This window comes from Marmota flaviventris, chromosome 19, assembly GCF_047511675.1.
Source record: "Marmota flaviventris isolate mMarFla1 chromosome 19, mMarFla1.hap1, whole genome shotgun sequence".
Taxonomy (NCBI): domain Eukaryota; kingdom Metazoa; phylum Chordata; class Mammalia; order Rodentia; family Sciuridae; genus Marmota; species Marmota flaviventris.
This window is the reverse complement of record NC_092516.1, coordinates 19,764,753-19,783,042: the sequence shown is the minus strand read 5'-3', so window position 1 is coordinate 19,783,042 and position 18,290 is coordinate 19,764,753. Positions and strand designations below refer to the sequence as shown.

Sequence of the window (18,290 nt, the reverse complement as noted above, 5' to 3'; positions counted from 1 at the left end):
CCCCAGAGTGCTCAGGACATGGGTGCTCCTGGAGGCTGGTGGGAACTCCTCCCCCCCAGAGGTCCCCAGTGGGGCTGAGCTGCAGTTGCCCAGAGCAGGAGCCTCGCTCTGAACCCAGTCTTTACTGTCCCCTGCCCTTCCCCGTCCGGCCCCGTCTCTCCCCACCTGTGCTTCCCGGGACACCTCCCACATGAGCTCCCTGTCTCCAAATCCCTACCCCAGGGTCTACTTCTAGGGCAGCCGGAGGAGAGGTACCTTTCAGTGCCAGGGAACTAAGCAGGGCCTTAGGGACCAGCCAGCCGAGTCCGAGCAGGAAGGGAGGAGAGGAGGCTGGGGCTGGGGGGGCTCTGTTCGCTCCGCGAGGCTCGTGGGAGTTTCCAAGGGAGGCGCGTGGGCCGTGGGGGGCCACAGGAAGCCCTCTCTGACTGTCCCAGACCTTTCTGGGACCACTGGTTTCTTTCCTCTGCCACAGGGGCCCCCTTCTGTCCCTGGACGCACCAAGCTCGTCCTGCCTCGGGTCTTTCACTTGCTTGGTCTCAGCTCAGCCGTCCCCGGTTCAGTGACTTCAGTCCCAGGACAGGTTAGGCCAGCCCCCAGGCTCACCCTGGCCAAGCCATGGACCTCCCTGGGCCAGAGTCGGTGCACAGACGCGTGAATAAGCCCACGTCAGCAGGTGTCCCGTGGGGGCTGCGGCCTGTTGTCACCTGGGCGGTGGGCAGCGCACCCCGTGGCTTGCCTGAGGGCAGTGGCACTGGTCCTGCTGGGGGAGCACCCGGGAGCCGTGTGCACCCCAGCAGCAGGCGCTGCGGCTCTGTGGTGCCCCAGATCTGGCGGCGCCCAGCGGCTCAGGCCCAGGCTGGGAGCTGCTCAGCATACGTGCAGAGGAGCCTTTGCACATTCATAACGCGAACATTATGCAGAGGTTCATCAAATTTTATTTCCCTTCCCCTCTGAGGAGAACGTTTCAGCTTAGCCGGGCTGTTCTATTTTTTTCTTTCTTTATTTCTTTCTCTTTTTTTTTTTTGCCTCCTTCCCTGCAAAATGATCGGCGTGCACAGGTCTCTGTGCAGGTTGGCAGGGGCTACCCAGCAGGCTGAAGGGCTGCGGTGGCCGGCCTCCCTGCAGCCACATCCAGGGACAGGAGGGAGGGGGTCTCCTGCTCCTTGGGGGACAGAGGTGCTGTGGAAAGAGCCGGGCTCTGGAGGCCCCTCCTGGAGTGTGTTTTCTGGTTCTGTGCCTTGGCTGCGGCTGTGTGACTTGGAGTAAGGTGCTGAGCCTCTCTGGGCCTGTTTCTTGTGGCCTATGACAGGAGATTCCAGAACTTATAGTGTCCCAGGAAGGCTCGTGTCTGATACCTCTGTGACACGCAGGACAGAGTGCCTAGAACGTGTGTGTGTGTGTGTGTGTGTGAGAGATAGAGAGAGAGAGAGACCCTGTCCCTCTGCTACTCATGCCTGGCTGGCCTAGGGGAAGCAGGGGCTGGGCAGCCATCGGCCAGATGCAGCCGGAGCCGGAGAGGCTCTGAGGTGCTGCTAACAGCCCTGCTGCCCCCCACCAACCCGCACCTGGCACGTCTCCAAATGCCTGAGATGGGACTTTGCTTGTTTCCATAGCACAACTGTGAGATGTTGTCATTGTCCCCATTTTACAGATGCAAAATCGAGGCCCAGAGAAGTGACATGACTTATCCAAGGTCACTCAGCTGGTAAGTACCAGAGCTGGGGTCTGGCCCCAGGCCACGGTCAGCAACCACGCTGTGCAGCGCTCCGCACTGGTCACTGGCATCTGCCCAGCACTGAGGGGACCTGGGCTCACCTGAGGTCCTCAGAGCTAGGGCAGAGGGGCCTGGGCTGCCGTGTGCTGGGGGGTGACCTCCCTGGCGCCCCCAGTCCCCATAGCAGGGGGGAACCGCGTGACCCCACCCCAGCCAGGGCTCTCTGGCTGTCCTCCTGGGGACGGGGGACAGGGTGGTGGCCTTTGGGGACTGATGGACAGAGGGCGAGCTGCCCCTTCCCAGCCCAGCCCTTTGCCACCCAGGGCCTGTTGGGTCATTCTCTCAGGGGCCTGCCGTGGGCACTCGGGGTTGGCAGACTCTGATGGGTCGGGGGCTTTGAAACTGCGCTGTGTGTGGAAGAAAGGCGTGTGGGCGCGTGTGTGTGCACGTGCGTGTGTGCGTGCAAGTGTGTGTGTGCGTGTCTGTGGGGGTGTCTGTGTGTGTATTTGTGTGTGCGAGTGTGTGCGTGTGAGCTCGAGTGCACACATGGGGGACAGTGGGCATGCGCTGGCTCTGGGGCAGGGACGGCCAGTCTGGGCTCTGAGAAACATCTGGAATTGAAGTGTCCTGGTGTCACCCTGCCTGCTGTCCCTAAGGACCGCCTCTTGGCAGGGCCTCATGCGGGGAGCTGGGTGTGAGGTCGGCAGAGCGGGCTGCCATGGCCCCGTGTCCTCCGTGGCCCAGCGGCTCTGGGAGACCCAGGGGCACCCTTCAGGCCTGGGTCTGCTGAGCAAGCGCCCGCCTGGCCTGGGAGCAGGGCCCGGGGGACCTGGGGGCAGCCATGCTCTGGCCCCGCCCCCGCCCCGCCCCCTCCTGCGCAGTCCTGACTCCTGTCCACTCGGGGTTTCCATCTGCCTCCTTCCTGGGGGTCCCGGGCGGGGGCTGGTCTTTCTTGCCCCCATCTCCAGGGCCCAGAGCCAGGGGCGCTCAGTGACCTTGGCCCACTGTGGGCACCGCCCAGGTGCCTGCCCGCCATCTGCCCCCAGTCCACGTGGAAAACACCAAGAAACAGACCCGAGGTGGACTCCAGTCTGCATCACCAGCGGGGTCCCCCCCCCTCCCCGGGCAAGTCTCCTCCCCTCGGGAGTCGTTCTGCCTGGAGGCTGATGCACAGCGGCCAGCCGGTGGTTAGGGTCCCGAGACAGGAGATTGGACCAGGGGCTCCCCCTCCCTGACCCCGCGGGATTTCACTCTGAGCATCAGACCCTCCCTGACGGAGAAAGGGGCCGGGGCGTGGCGCAGACCAGTAGCCCTTGGCCGATCCTGCCTGAAGACGGAGTTTCTTTACTCACTCTGGTGGATTTCAAATGCTTAAATTTTGGCTAAGTTTTAAAATCAGGAAATTTCATATTAAAAGTTAAGGGTTTTGAGCTGGGCACGGTGGAGCACGCCTGTCATCCCAGTGGCTTGGGAGGCTGAAGCAGGAGGATCCCAAGTTCAAAGCCAGCCTCAGCAATGGTGAGGTCCTAAGCAACTCAGGGAGACCCTGTCTCTAAATACCATACAAAATAGGGCTGGGGATGGGGCTCGGTGGTCGAGGGCCCATGAGTGCAATTCCTGGTACCCCGACCCCCCACCCCCAAATTAAGGGTTTTGGCTTCTCATAAGAAAGCAGAGGATCTGGCCACGCTGGCTTCCTGAGCCTGTTTGAAGCAATGGGCTGAAGTGTTTGAGTTTGCAGTCCCCTGTCCACAGCTCAGTGAGCACAGCAGAGTTTTGATGGGTGCCCTTAGGAGAGCTCCTGGAGATGACCCCAAGCAGGAGGGGTCAGTCCCATCCTGGTGGGAGACTGAGGCTAGAACAGGCTTCAGGCCGGAGATCCTTGAGCCACGTTTTTCAAAACCATGAATCCTTCACCAGACAGACCCGTGGTGAGGGAAGGGGGGCACTTTAGACACAGGGAGTGACATGAACGAAGGACAAAGGGGGCAAATAAACCCAGAGCGTTCAGGAAAGTCTCTGCCGTTGGGTGGGATTTGAGAGCAAGGTGTGGGTGGGCGGAGAGCTCAGCTCTGTTCCTTCTCTTATCCTCCCACTGTACTTGGGGTGGTGGCTGCTATTTCACTAGTACGGGCTGAATCTGCAGACAAGACAGAAACTGCCCGATGCCCTGTCCCTCGGTGCCATCGTTCACCCGGGGGCCAGCCGAGCCTTGGCCTCTGCACACGGCGCAGGGGCGACCGGGCCAGGGCTCCACCAGCTGGCCCCGCCCTCCCGCAGCACGTGGCCCCGCCCTCCCGGCAGCACGTGGCCCGCCCGCCGCGCTCCCAGGCCTGTGTGGGGACTTTGAAGCTTGTCTCCACGTCCTCACCTCCCACTCACCACGCCACACGCTCCAATCTGGCGTCCACCCCCTCGCGCCACCAGACGGCTCTCAGCGGTGACACGCAGCCTCCGATGGCTCTTCCCCGGGAGGGGCCAGCCCATGTCCCCCTCTGGCCTCAGTCCCAGTGGCCACGGGGCCCAGGGGTCCACATGGCACCCAGGACCACCTCCAGCTGCCTCTCAAGGTCACTTCAGGTGGACAGTCCATTCCTGGCACTGACCCCCTACCACCCGACTCATCTCCACCTCTAAGTGGCCCGGCCAGTCTGCAGGAGCCAGGGGCTGCATGTCCCCCTGGGCCACTTTCTTCACCCCCACACCCTTCCCTGGGGACAGGGTGCCTTCTCCCCAGTCACCCTGGTCCCCCTTAACCCTGGTCTCACTTTGCAAAGTTTCAGGGACCTGCCGCTGACCAGCGTCTGACAGGATGAAGGAAAATTCTAGAACTAAGAAATTCTCAGGTTTCCGATGGTTTGTGGCAACCTGTTGTCACTGTCCCGTTCTGGGAGTGGCTCTGTCGTGACTCTCGTTGTGTCTCGTTTATACACTAAAATTGATCCTGGGAAAAATCAGGGTGTCCTTCTAGAGGGTTCTCCCTGTCCACGGTCCCAGCATCCGCGGGGGTCCTGGACCGACTATCCACAGAGAGGAGGGACGACTGCAGGTCACCTCTGCCCGCTCCTGCCCGCCACTCTGAACCCAGCAGCTCCTGTGTGGCCCTTGTGTCTCCGTCTTTGTCCCTGCCGCCCACGTCCCTTCCTATGCTAATGGCCAGGGTTGCTCTGACCCTCCTCCCATCTCAGACACCGGAGTCCTTTCTCACGGCCTTCGGGACAGACACCAGCTCCTTGTCGAACTCTCCAGCCTTGGGGTTCCTCAGACCCCGCCCCTGTGCCCAGTGACCCCGGGCCTCTGCAGTCACCCAGCCCGGTCATCCTCCTGCCTCGGTGGCTCTGACCCGTCCTCTCCTGCTGGACCTGTCCCCAGCATTTCCCCCACTGTTCTATGGTCAAGTGGTGAGCAGTGTCACCACCCTGGTGTCCCCCACCTCCCTCCGTGACTGCCCACCCCACTGCTTCCTGGTGTCCAGTCTGGGCTGGGGAGGGGGCTTCACGGTGTCGGTGGTGCCCTGGTGGCTGGGGGAACCCTTTCAGGTTGTCAGAGGGGCTGGGGCTGGAGGGTGGGTACCACCTTCCTGTGGGTGAGCGTCCCAGGTCCCAACGTCCTGGCCGCCATCATCAGGGTGTTTGCATTTATGGGTCCCCCCCCTCTGGTGCTGGGGATTGAACCCAGGGGGGCTTAACCGCCGAGCCCCACCCTCAGCCCTTTTTTATATTTTATTTAGAGACAGGGTCTCGCTAAGTTGCTGAGGCTGGCTCTGAACCTTTGATCCTCCTGCCTCAGCCTCCTGAGCGGCTGGGATCCCAGGCGTGGGCCACTGCGCTGGGCACAGATCTCTTTAAGCCCAGTAGTGCTGGAGGGGGGGAGACTGTAGACCACCACAGAGATCGGCCAGGGCATGGACGCTGGGCACGACTTTATGTTCTTCTCCAAATGCTTTGCACCCTGATATCTCTCTCTCTCTCTCTCTCTCTCTCTCTCGCTCTCTCTCTCTCTCTCCCCCTCTCTCCCCCCCCCCTCACACACACACACACACACACACACACACACACGCAGGAAAAGGCAAAGGAACGAATCTTTTTAAAACCCACTTATTCCCCACCTCGGGGTGGCCCTTTGGATGGCTCTGTGGACTCTTGATTTGCTACCCATGGCCATTTATTTGCCAGAGTCCTCTTCATTCCGTTGCAAACTGGTCATTGCAAGATCAACGTGTCCCTTGTCCTCGGTGACTGTTTCCTGGGTCTGCACCCTGGGGGCGCCCTGTCCCAGCCCCTCGTCCATCTGCTTGGCGGCTGGCTGGTGGGGGCCTCTGGGGCCCTGCTTTCTTCCTGAGAGGGGGGCGGCGCCCAGAGCGCACAGGCGGCCCCTGGAGACGGTGGTCCCTGGGTGACCTGCACTGTTAGATAGTGACCAGCGCTGGCCTGAGGAAGGTGGAGGCACAGGGGTCCCTCAGTGGGAAGCGCTGGAGGGACGATGGGGGGATGGTGGGGGGACGGCGGAGGTTCATCTGGAAGGAGTGGGTGTTCCTGGGTCTCCGCAGCCTCCTCCCAAATACCAGCCAGTGGAGGGGGGGGCAGGAGGGAGTCTCTGGGAGGGTCTCTGGGAGGTCTCCCGCCCAGACCACCGTCCTGTGGGTGATGCCCCCGTGTCACGGGAACTGTGGGATGAGACGTGGGGCCAGCAGCCTGGGCCTCACCAGGTGGCTGCCAAGCCCGGCAGACGCGGGACCTGGGTTTTCACCGTGGGAGTGAGGGGGGAGGCCTGGGTTTGTGCGAGGAACCAGCTCTTTCCACAAGGGTGACCCTGAGGACAGCAGATCCGCTTGCAGCTCAGCTTCAACTTTGAGAGGAGAGCAGGTCCGGCGGTCTCCAGGAGCTGAAGGGCCGCTCCTCCCCCTCAAGGCCTCTGCCGGTCCCGACACAGGGGTTTCCCACCCCGACTGGCCACTACCGCCCCTGGGGGAGCTCAAAACTGCCCCCACTGACGACTTTCCCCTCTGAGAGCCGCGGGCTGGGCAGGGGTTAAAACAGAATCTGTGTGGGCCAAATCCCTCCTGCCACCTGCAGCTGTAAGTAAGCCCCTAACAACCAACCACACCCATGTGACCTGTGGCTTGGGGCGACAGGGACAGAGACCATATGGCTCCCAAAGCCTCCAGTATTCACTGTTTGGCTCTTTACAGGCCACGTTGGCCAACCCTGGACTGGACGGGCCTCCGCCCGCCGGCCTTGAACACCCTGGTCGCCAGCAACGCAGGGCGCGTGGCCGTGACCGTGCGCGCGGCCATGACTGTGCCAAGTGTAAAACCAGCCCATTCTCAAGATCAGGGCCCTCGCCGGGTCGCCCCGTGGCCCCCAGCCCCGCCGGGGCCTGGCCGCGTAGATGCCCGCTAATTGGCGTGTGTGGCTGGATACCACTGAACTTGGGGCTTCTTGGCAGCCAGATTGGGACGGCCAGGGAGGGAAGGGACCTCCCGAGCATCAGCCTCTGGGCTCTGGGTCCCTCCTCCTGGGCCGAGGCTCCAGGCGGAACCCAGGGGGAGGCCCACATGGAGACCTGGAGCAGGTGAATCCTAAGAACCAGGAGAACGAGGAGCCTGCGCTCAGGTTGAGACCGAGAAGCGGAGGCTGGGAAGGCGCTGTCCACGGCCAGGGGCGCCAGACATGGCCCACAGGTGGCCCGCAGGTGGCCCCCAGTGGGGTGCGGCCCAGTGTCTGACCCAGCTGCAGCTTCACGATGGGCAGCTCTGGTGGTGACGGGGACGCACCACCTGGACACACACACAGGGAAATCCATGCCAGTGGGATTTTGAATCGTAAATTACTTTTTCATCCGCAGCTTCGGGGAGAAGAGGCGAGGGGGACCTATGGTGCAGATCCCCAAAGGTGGTGGGAGTCTCTGGGTAAACAGAACACAGGGCGCACAGCAGTGTGTTGAGTCTGAGGTTCAGAGGGTGAGAACAAATGTATGAATTCTCCAAAGACAAGCGCCACAGTGTCACAGTGCCACAGCGCCGGCCCCCCCCCCCCCCCCCCGCCGGAGCGTGACGGAAGGAGGACTCTGCCCTCTCTGGGCTGTAGGAGTGCTTTCCCCAAGCTTGCAGTGTCAGGACATAACAAGGACGCTTCCACTTCAAGAAAAAGAAGTGAAATAGAAAATAGAGGACATCCACTTTCCACCGAACTGAAATTGTTTTCCTATGACGTCAACAAAGGCGTTCCGCCCTCTGGGACCACCTGGGCCACAGAACAGGAACGGTGTTCCTATTGTCCCCAGGAAAGTCAGGCCCCGACCCCGGGAGTAGGCAGAGGGGATGGCTGGTGTGCTGTGGTTTGGTGTCCACCATTCTCTACCTCGTGTGCAGGCCGCCTCCCGGCCAGGGCAGAGGCTGTGGAGCAGGCCTGTCCCTCCCCACAGAGCAGGTCCTGGAGAAGGAGCCAGGGAGCCGCGGGTCTCAGAGGACCACAGGCCCGGGGTGTGTGTGCTTCTATCCTGCTTCGGGCACTTCCGCGTTCCTGGCTCCTCTTCCCCGGGGTCCCTGCACCTTCTCCAGCAGAGCCGGGCTCTGCTGTGGAAAGGGAGGTGACTTCCCGGCAGGAGAGAAAAGAAGGGAGTGGTGGAGAGAAGGGGAGCTGAGAAGGGAGGGTCCGGGGTGCGCTGAGAGAGGCGGGAGGAGAGAGTCGTCTGGAGCAGCTGCAAGGTCAAAGGCAAAGGTGGGCAGGGAAGAGGGGCAGGGGCGCTGCTGGGAGACCCCCATGTTTCTGGGGAGGCGCGGAGGTGACTGGGGTCGTTCCTCCTCCAGGGGACGGTGCACGTCCAGGCTGGACCCCGAGGAGGGGGCATCTATTCGGGTTAAGGAGGAGTGACGGAGGGTGGCCACGCCCACTGCCCGTGGGACGGGGAGGGTCAGGTTGGAGCAGGTGGGGCGCAGGTGACTCCCCCACTCCCCGGCTGCCCATCCGCTGCCCCTCCGCTGCCCTCCCGGGAGGCCGTGAGGCCTCGGTAGCCTTGATGCCCGGAGGAGACCACAGGGGCCAGTCTGGGCTGCAGGGGCAGCTCGGGACGAGGGTCCCCCCAGCGTGCGGGGGCCTGGGCTCCATCCCCAGCCTGGGGGGGGTGGAGAGAGGAAGGAGGGAGAGTGGGGGTGGCAGGAGCCCTGTGCCCGTGGGAGAGCAGAGTGGAACTTCCTCTGGGAAGTGTTTTAACTTAGTTAAGAATGTTACACAGCGGTACAGAGCCACTGTCCCCTGCTATTCTGTGCCCCTCGGTGCATAGCTTTGAAAGCAAACTGCAGCGTCTCCTGTAACGTGCTGCTATTTATCATGCGCATATTGTGATGCACACAGTTATTGGGGTGCGGTTGGGACCCTCCATCTGTAAGAATGGTGGGGACCCCGGTCCTGCCTCCAGCCCCTCCAGGTGCCTCAATAAAATGCGAGCAGGGACACCGGCTGCAGGGCTTGGCAGAGGCCGAGGGCGGTCGGTGGGAAAGTGCTTACAGAATGTTCTCCAAAAGGCGGCTGCGGCTCCTTCCCTGCTCTCGCTGACTCGGCCTCTTATTCCCTCCTCCTCTTTCCAGGATGGAGAAGGGGGACGGGAGCGAGGAGGAGGACTTCCGCTTGGACTGTCACCACGAGAGGTACCCGGCCCGTAAGTACCTCCCGCACAGGCACCTGCCGCCCGAGGACCAGGAACCCTGCAGACAGGCCCGGCCGGCTGCCCTGGGGCCTGCTGCTCCCCGGGCCATGGTACAGAGGGGGACACTGCGGCTGGCGTCCAGGGTGGCAGGCCCATGGGGACACTGCGGCTGGCGTCCAGGGTGGCAGGCCATTTCTGCACAGTGCCTGTGTCCCTGCCCCCCAGTGGAGTTGGGATGCTAAGAAAGGAGGCAGGGAGCCGAGTGCCACCAGGGCAGGTGGCACATCACAGCTCCCCAGGCCTGGCGTGGCCGTGGGGTGGGGGAGCACAGTCCTGGGGAGCGTGGCCAGGTTAGGGAGGTGACGTGGACGGGTCTGCCTGCACCAGGGATGCTCTTAAAGGTCACAATGCATCCACTTCATGTGCTTCCCTGTGGGGACCCCAGAAGAAGAATCGGGGCATCTGTTAGGAAAACCAGCGCCACTCAGCACATACGGACTGTAAGGTCAGAGAGGTGGGGTAATTTGCTCAAGGCCACACAGCTCGGCTAGTCAGTGCCCTGCCCATAGCCTCAGATCTCTGAGGGTGCCCCGTGAGTTCCATCTGACAGGTCCCTGACTGGGGGCTTCCCCACCTCACACACTGCAGGCTGGACGTGCCCATCCCTCACCACTGGGTGGGCCCCGAGGCCTGGCGTGTCTGCAGGAGGAGGAGTCTGGCCCTCAGGCTGAGCAGCCCTCCTGTCCCTAGCCTCCCCGGGCCACGTCACGCGCTGCCCGGTTTCCTGGTAATGTGTCACCTGCCCCTGACGTCTTCTCCCCTGCTTCTGGGGATCCAAACCAAGAAAGCGAGGGTTGACCCAGGGTGGCCCGAGTCTAGGCGTGGGGTCCTGGAGAGACGGGCAGCTCCCACGCTCTGCCCCTGGCCACCACCTGCTGCCTGAGCAGCCGGAAGGAGGAGTAGACGGGGGATGCACTGGCCCCAGGAAGTGGCCAAAACATGCCTGGGGCCAGGGGTGGCCCTGACTGGACATGGGGCTTCCCTCCCAGCATCGTGCCAGGCGTCTGAGCTCGGCTGGGGGCTTCGTGGGAGAAGGGGCCGGGAGGAAGCCAGGGGATGGAGTGACCGGGTGTCTCCTGGGGAGACGGAGAGGAGCGTCCACTGGGGAGAGGACCAGGCCGAGGACCCTGGCCTGGCATTTGTGCTGTTGCCGTTGTTCCTGGGGGACCTGGCAGTGGCCTGAGGTGGCAGTGGAGAGGGAAGGGGTGACCGAGGAGCGCTTTGCTGGTCGTTTCCTACGGTGTTGGCCTGGGGTCCCCTGGAAGCAAAGCCCCCGAGACGGGGCCACCGCAGACCCCAGAGCAGTGGAAGCCACCTGGGAGGGCCCCGGAGGGAGTGGGGCACAGGGCGCAGGGTGCAGGCGCGGAGCCACCCCAGCTGTGGCAGGAGCTCCTTGGGGTCACTAAGGGTCACTGGGATGGCCAGATGTGTGACCGCTGACACTCGTGGCTCAGGGCTGGCCAGCTCAGCCCGAGGCCCGCAGGGACAGGGGAGCCTGAGCCCAGGGCCTGCCCGGGACTCCGCCGGTGTGGTCAGGGCGTTGGTGACATGTGGAGCCCGGGAGGGCGCAGGGCCTCGGGGCGGTGGGTGTGCAGCGTGGGCGATGGGGCGGCGTCCAGCATGAGGGTCCCGTCCCCCAGGAGCCAGAGGCAGAGGGGGAGGCAGGGGGCCATCGGCTGCCCCAGGAGGTCCCAAGCCCGGCTTCTGAGGTGCCCCGTGTGCCTCCGTCAGGTGGCCTCGCCCAGGGAGGGCTGCAGACCCCATGTCACACGGCAGGGGACAGACCAGTCACCCTAACAGGGCTGCCTTGTGGGGTCATCTATTTATCAGAGAGGCGTCTCTGTGTCCTGGGGACACGGAGGCAGGACAGGCTCCTGGACGCTGGTGAGGCCCCAGGTCTGCAGTGGGCAGAGAGACCCTCCCCCCCGCCTCGGCTGCGTGGCCATCGCTGCCGTGAAGTCAACACAGAGGGCGGCGCCCACGCAGCTCGGGGCAAGGCTGGGGACGGCCGTGGGTGGCCGTGAGGACACTGACTGGGGGCTGGTTCATGGCTTGGTGCTGACCCCTGGACTTGATGGTGAAGCTGGTCTGAGCCATGTCACTCAACACGCCCGACGGCAGGTCCAGCCCAGGTCCTCTTACGGAGGGGGAGGACCCAGCACCAAGAGGCCAGGCCACACTGCGGGGCTCTCGCGGCCTCTAGATTTCCCAGTCCTTGTCTGAGGCGGCCCCTGCTCACAGCCTCCCGCCCCAGGGCCCAACCCCACCTCCTCCCGGCTCCTCTGTGTCCTGCTGCTCAGCCCAAAGCCGGAACATGCACTTCCTGTCCTCTCCGCCTAATGCTCTCCCTCTAACCCTTTGCATGGCTCACGCTGTCCCACCTTTAACATCAGCTGAAAGGCCACTTCCTGTGGAAGGCACCGTGCTTGACATAAGCGGTTACATAAGCTTTGGGTTATCTTTGCTGTCCCCAGATTTCCTCCCACCTTCCCCCCTTGGGTTTCTGTGATATGGATTCTGCCACTTTCTCTCTCTCTTTTTTTTTATTCCTGAGGAAAGATTTTTGCCTTTGAAACCCGGCTTTGGGGCTTCCCAGGGCCACCAGCTAGCTCACGAGCACACCAGACGTGACATGTGATGAGGAGACACTGCCGTACGGGCCAGGTGTCTGCATCTTCCGTTCCGGGGTGGCTGGGTTTTGCAGCTGATTGTGGCTGTCAAGTTCAATGCCAGAGACGAGCCTCTGATTTTTCCAGGTGTGTCTGGGAGGCCCGGCTCAGCGAGAGGCTGTCACTCGGCGGGCACAGAGGTGGCTTCTGGGAGCTCCGTCTAGACGGGTCTCAGCCACAGCTGCCCTCAAAATAGCAGAGGGAATTTCAAGAAAGACTTTTTTCCTGGTCCCCGAGCAACTTGGCATTTTTATTAGATCAAAAGCAAATCCAGCCGAGCCCCTCGCGTGGCCTCCTTTATTAAAACGGAAGCAGACGGTGCTTCTGAAATAAATATCAAGGCCAATTTGCTGGCAGCACGGGTGGGCACACAACTTGAAGACGTCGGAGACCCCAGCCCTGGGGCCAAGAGACGCAAGCCACCGTTAGCATCAGAGTCCCACGGTGTGGGGGGTACTCGTTAGAGGGCTTGACGGACAGCTGGCCCCACCCTGGGAGGTCCCCGGTCAGCTCTGGCCGGGACCTGGGGTCTGCGTTGTACCAAGGATGCCGATGCCCCTGGTCCATGCACCAAATTCAGAATAGCGCTCGGCCCTGCGCCAGCCCCGGCCCCTCTGAAGTCAGGAGGTCTGAGCGCTGCGCAGCGTCTCCGTCTTACAGTGAAGGCACTTGGTTCCCAGAAGCAGAGCCGCTGGCCCTGGGTCACAGCCCATGGGACCCTCCCTCCTTCGGGAGGCCCCTGTTTGTCCGAGGCAGGGGCACCCCAGCCGTCCTGTTGCTAAGAACACGCGGGGCACTTGTTAAGGTGTAGAGTCCCTGGGAAGTCCTCCGTTGGGAGGGACCAGGGACCCGCGTCAGGTGAGAGGAGGTGGAGACCCTGGGACCCCGGGGTGAATCCTCGCTCCTCGGGGGTCTGCTGGGCTCCCAGGAGCCTTCGCAGCTGTAGCCCTTCAGCCCGGGGACCTGTCACTCACCCGGCTGTCCCTCACCCGGCCACACCTCCTGAGACCCCCGCAGGCTGCCAGGAGTCCACTTGGCACCCCGCTCCCTGTGCCCGAGGTGGCCTGGCCTCGCTCACCAGGCAGAAAACAGAACCTACTAGTGGGTCAGGGGCTGCAGCAGGGGCTTGCTTTGCAAGTCCAGCTCAGAAGCCCGGGAATGGCCACCGGCCCCCTCCAGCCCCTGAAGAGGGGGGTGTCCCTTTCCACGCGTCCCAGTCCCCGGCCCTTGTGTGTGTGAATGTCATCGTGAGTCCGAGCCCAACCTTCGGAGGAGTCTGCCTGGACTCAGATCCCAACAGTGAGACCTTGGGCTGGTGACGGGACCTCTCTGGGCCTCAGTTTCCTCATCTGCAAAATGGGCCTCCGCTGAGGTGGGTTTTACAAGATCCGAGGAGCTGACGCTCAGGGCACGTCGACGGGCTCACGGCCTTAGTAGGTGCTGCAGGTGTGTGTCCGTCCCCCTCATGCCACCTGAGCACCCAGAGGACAGACGGTGTGTCACTTGGCTCTGAGACCCAGTGCCCAACATGGAGGAATGCCAGTCATCAGTGACTCTCAGGGGAGGTGGCAGGAACGCCCCGCCCCCCCCATCCCAAATTTGAAAAAGAGACAAAGGGCCCAGAAACAAGGGGTCCCCAGAAGACAGACGAGGGGGGAGGGGTGGTGATCTGCCCTCCCACGTGGATGCTGCGCAGACCAACGTCCACCCTGTGCAGGGCTGGGCAGCCACCGGTCGGATGCCAGAGGGGCTCTCGGCCAGCTGAAGAGAGGGCCGTGTCTGGGTATCTGGGTTGGAAGGAAAGAGGGTTCACCCCCCGGGGACACATATGCCCTCCCAGAACTCTGCTGAGCCTGGGTGGGGCGGGCTCCCACGGACTTCAAAACACGGTGCCTCCACCAACCGTGGGACGAGGCTGGGACTTGGAGAGCCTCTTCTTGTCTAGGAGCCTGTTTCCCCTTCTGTGAACAGAGGCCGGGGCCCAGCCCTATCCCAGGACGGGCGTTGGGTCATTTTCCATCAGTATCTGAGGTCGCGTGGGGAGGGGCTCCCCGTGGGAGGCCGGCTGGGCCTTTGTACCTCACATGCATTTGCAGGCTCAGAGAGGTGGAGCTGCTTGTCAAAAGCCACACAGCTTAAAAAATGTACACGGCTTGTAAGTGGTGGAGCCGGGACTGTTGAACCCTCTGAGTTACCCCGTGGGTGGGAGGATTCCATCAGCTCAGAGCAGGAAGGCCGCAGGGACCCCACGAGCTCAGCCTCCCCCGCCCCTCCTCCCCCACCTCAGCCCAGGGTGTGCTCTGGGCCAGGCCAGGCCAGGGGCTGGGGACAGAGGGCTGCAGGGAGAGGCCCACCCTGTCCCTGCCCACAGACATCCCCGTCCCTGGGTGACAGAGAGAGCCACACGAAACTGGCTCTTACCACACAAAGTGACAAGCACTGGGATCAAGGACACGGGACAGAGTCTAAGGGACAAACCGAGGTCATGAAGTGGCCTCGGTGGGCTGAGTCACCTGAGGGGTGCGGCTCTCTCGGTGGCCTGAATGTTTAAAAGTCCCAATTGCTGTCATTTAAAGGCCAGGGGCTCTTATTTTGAAATCCACATTTTCAGGACGTTTTGGAAGAGCTGTCCCCCTGCCTGTGGTGACGCTGACTAGGGAAGAGCAGGCCGCCTCGGCCCTGTCACCTGTGGTTCACTGTGGCCCAGAGGCTGTTTTGAGTTGGGATTCTCAGTCCACAGCGCAGGCTCCAAACCAAAAAGATTGGGGAGAAGGGCAGTGGGTGGGGTCCCGGTGCCCTGCAGGTGGGTCCTGGTGCCCTGTGGGGGACACGCACTGTCAGTGGCTCAGTGTCCCTTTCTGGAGGCCAGAGAAGAGGAGGGGAGCCTCGGTGCTCAGTGACCTGGTCTCCAGACCCAGGGACAGAGCGTCCCATTGTGACTCGAGGATGCACAGGGGCCTGGGCTTCTCTTTTTCCTGACAATGTATGTGACCCCTGGGTGCGTGGCACACAGCTGTCATCTGTCATCCCAGCGACTCAGGAGGCTGAGGCAGGAGGATCCCAAGTTCGAGGCCAGCCTCAGCAACATAGCCAGACCTTAATTAGCAACAACGTGTCTCAAAATCAAAATAGGAAGGACTGGGCTGTGGCTCGGGGCAAAGAGCCTCTGGGTCCAGTCCCCAGCACCCACCCGCCCAAGATCACTTCCTCAGGGAACTGTCCAGGGTTAGAGCAGCTCCCATCTAAACACTCCTTGAGAAAACAGCAGACCTCCCCGAGCACCAAATATTTGCTTCTCAATTAAAAACAAACAAACAAACCCAGACGCCTCCCTCTTGGCAGCCAGCACTTCCGTTCCTAAGGCTGTTCCAGTGGCTGCGGCCAAAACAAATGGTTTATCCCGGACGGCTCCAGAGCGTTGGCAGACGTTTCCCGCTGCCTAAAAACACAGAGACCCACTCGCAGGACAGCGACGTTGGCGGGTGTTAAAAACGGGGGGCTCAGCCAGAGCGAGGCCCGCGCCCCTCCGCGGACACAGCCCTCTGTGCTCGCCTCCGTCCCGCCTTCGCGCCTGGGAAGAGCCCCCCGCGACCTGAGCTCCCGTCCCCGGGTGACAGGCAGGACAGGGATTCCTGCCTCATGGGTTCCCCAGAGGAGCCCGTCCCCCCTAAGATTCAGAAGTGGGAGTGGACGAGCCGCAGAGCCCAGGCGGGGAACAGGACCTGGGCCAGCCCTCCAGCGGCTCGGGTCACCATCAGGAAGAGGCCAGTCCAGCCGCCGCAGGGTGGCCGCTGGGCCCCCGGCTGGGCCTCCGCCCTCCCCGGTGTAAGACGGTGGACGTCACCCCGCGGGCCAGCTGGGGACTCGGGCTCAGGAAGGGCCCACCACTCTCCCCGTCCCTGTGCCTCTCCCTGTGCCATCTCTGCCCCTCGCCACGGGTCTGTCATTGCTCCCCGGGGCTCAGAGTCACGGGGCGCAGGGGACAGGGCAGGGCCCTCAGGGTGTCCCGAGATGGAGGAGGACAATGTCAGGTTAGGCCCTCTGCAGGGGGGTCCTAGCGGGGCGTGGCCTGGGGCGCCAGAGGGACTGGGGAGATGGAGGTCGCCTCCATAGACTTCAGAGTGGACCCACTGGACGGAGGCCGGGCCTCCCCACTCCTCCTCCTGCCCAGGCCTTTAGGAGCAGGGAGGCACTGGGTGGGGTCAGGCCACCGCTGCCTGGGCACATGGTCACTGGTCAGCATCAGCTTGGGCATGGCCACCCACGATCACTGTCCCTGGGCAGAGGGTCCTGGGGCCAGGGAGTCCTGGGGTCAGGGAGTCCTCCAGTCCTGCTCCTCTTCTAGGCCCATGGGGAGCGGGGAGGAGGGTGGATGGGAAGTGGAGAGATGGGCATGAAGGCTGGGCTGGGTGGACGGGGGGTGGACAGGGGGGTGGACAGGTGGGTGGACAGGTGGGTGGACAGGGGGTGGGAAAGGCAGGATGGAGCCAGTAGCCTGAGGAGGGTGAGCATCGGGCAGGACACCTGTGGGCACATGGTGGACGCCACAGTGGACTCCCGGGGACGTGCCCGTGAGTCGGGGGCAAAGACGGGGGTGGCTCGGGGGGTGTTGTGTGAGAAAGGGTTCAGATGTGTGGTCTTGGGTGGGAGGTGGGGTGCCAGTGGCTGCGTCGTGGGTGGCAGGCGTGGACGGGGGACTGCGGGTGACCTGTGGGGAGAGAGCCAGGGTCGGGGCAGGTGCATTTCTGGGTCCTTGGGTGGACGGCGGCAGGGGTGGCCGGTGTGCGTCCCGGCTGGCGAGCCGATGGGTGGCCGTGGGGACTGGGCTGCGGTGGCTGGGGCGGGAGGCCTGGTGGGTGGGCGCCCGGTGCTGACCGCTGTTTCTCTCGCAGGACACCAGCCGCACCTGGGGGACTCCTGGCCCCGCAGCGCAGCACAGGAGGCGCACGAGCTGAACCGCCAGTGTTGGGTCCTGGGACACTGGGTGTGACCGAGCCCGGCCCAGCCCCAGACGCCCGCCGTCGCCGGCACCATCCCTCCCACGAGAGCCTGGTCTGGGGCCTGGAACCCGGCCTGGGTGGACTCGGTGGCCGTGAGGGGACCCCAGGCCTGTCCTGCCACCACCGGGGCTCGGGCCCTGAGTCATGCCAGGGTGGCCCCGGGGGCTGCTGGCCACAGAGAGGGGACGCCAGCTCTGGACTCCTGCCACCACCGCACGCAGCGCCCCGCTGGGCACGGCCCGGAAAGACCCAGGACACTGGCCACTGAGTGCTGGACCCCCACGACCAGCCAGGAAGCTGAGGAGCTGCCCAGAGGGGCAGAGCCCTGTGGGGACGTGGGGTCCTGGAGGACAGGGCAGCGGCTGGCACCGCGGAGGGCCACCCAACAGGCACACAGCAGGAGCTCAATAAATGCTTGTTGAACCCGACTTCTTGTGGAGTGTGGAGCCCAGTTGCTCTCTGGGCGATGGCTGTCCTGTCATTGCCCCACCGAGGGTCAGTGTCACCCCAAGGAGCCTGGACTGAGCCAAGTGCACTGGGCCAGGGCCCGGCAGAGGGATGCGGGAGCCTGGCGCAGGCGGGAGGGACGGGCCGGAGGGCCGCCGAGGGCTCCAGGTGGGGACAGAGGTGGCCCTGAGCCGGAAGGCGAAGCCCACTCCCCCTGAGAGCCCAGCGATGTCACAGCCCTGGCCCAGGGGACCCTTCACCCACGTCTGGGGCCACCTCTCTCTGAAACCCCAGGTGCAGACGCCGGCGAAGTGGATCCCTGTCCTCAGAATGACCGAGTTTAGGGTCACAGAGACGAAGCCACCTGCCGAGGACTCCAGAGCCGGCCAAGGGCCGAGCTGAGTCAGACCAGGAAGCCGGACCCCAGGCTCCGTCCCCAGGGGCCCCCAGGGGTGTCAAGAGGTTTCTGCCCAAGAGAACACAGTGTCCACTGTCCGTCGTCCACCACCCGGACTCCTCCACCATCCATCCACCCGCCTGTCCGCCTGTCCACCTGTCCATCACCCACCCACTCACCGTCCACCCACCTGTCCACCCACACACCCATCCATCACCCACCCATCCCGCCCTCCCTCCGTCCCTCACTGGTTGTCCCCGACACCAGATGTCCCCACCATCCTCCAGGTGTCACCTTCCTCGTCACCCCCCCCGTGGCTCCACCCGCCCAGGGTGTCGTCCGAGCCTCCACCGTGA

The 18,290-nt window shown here is 63.4% G+C and overlaps 1 protein-coding gene across 4 annotated transcripts in view; it reads left to right on the top strand.

Annotated features, from left to right (window-relative positions):
* Gsg1l (GSG1 like) overlaps positions 1–17,080 on the top strand; it is a 170,192-nt gene extending 153,112 nt beyond the window's left edge. For 3 of the 4 annotated variants that reach the window (XM_071605553.1, XM_027948343.2, XM_027948342.2), the window contains 2 exons: positions 9,303–9,373; positions 16,983–17,080. In XM_071605553.1, coding sequence (XP_071461654.1) covers positions 9,303–9,373; positions 16,983–17,080 — 169 coding nt within the window. Of the gene's footprint in view, positions 1–1,651; positions 1,706–9,302; positions 9,374–16,982 lie in introns of all 4 variants that reach the window. The other variant, XM_027948341.2, reaches the window with a different exon arrangement.
* The last annotated feature ends 1,210 nt before the right edge of the window (positions 17,081–18,290 follow it).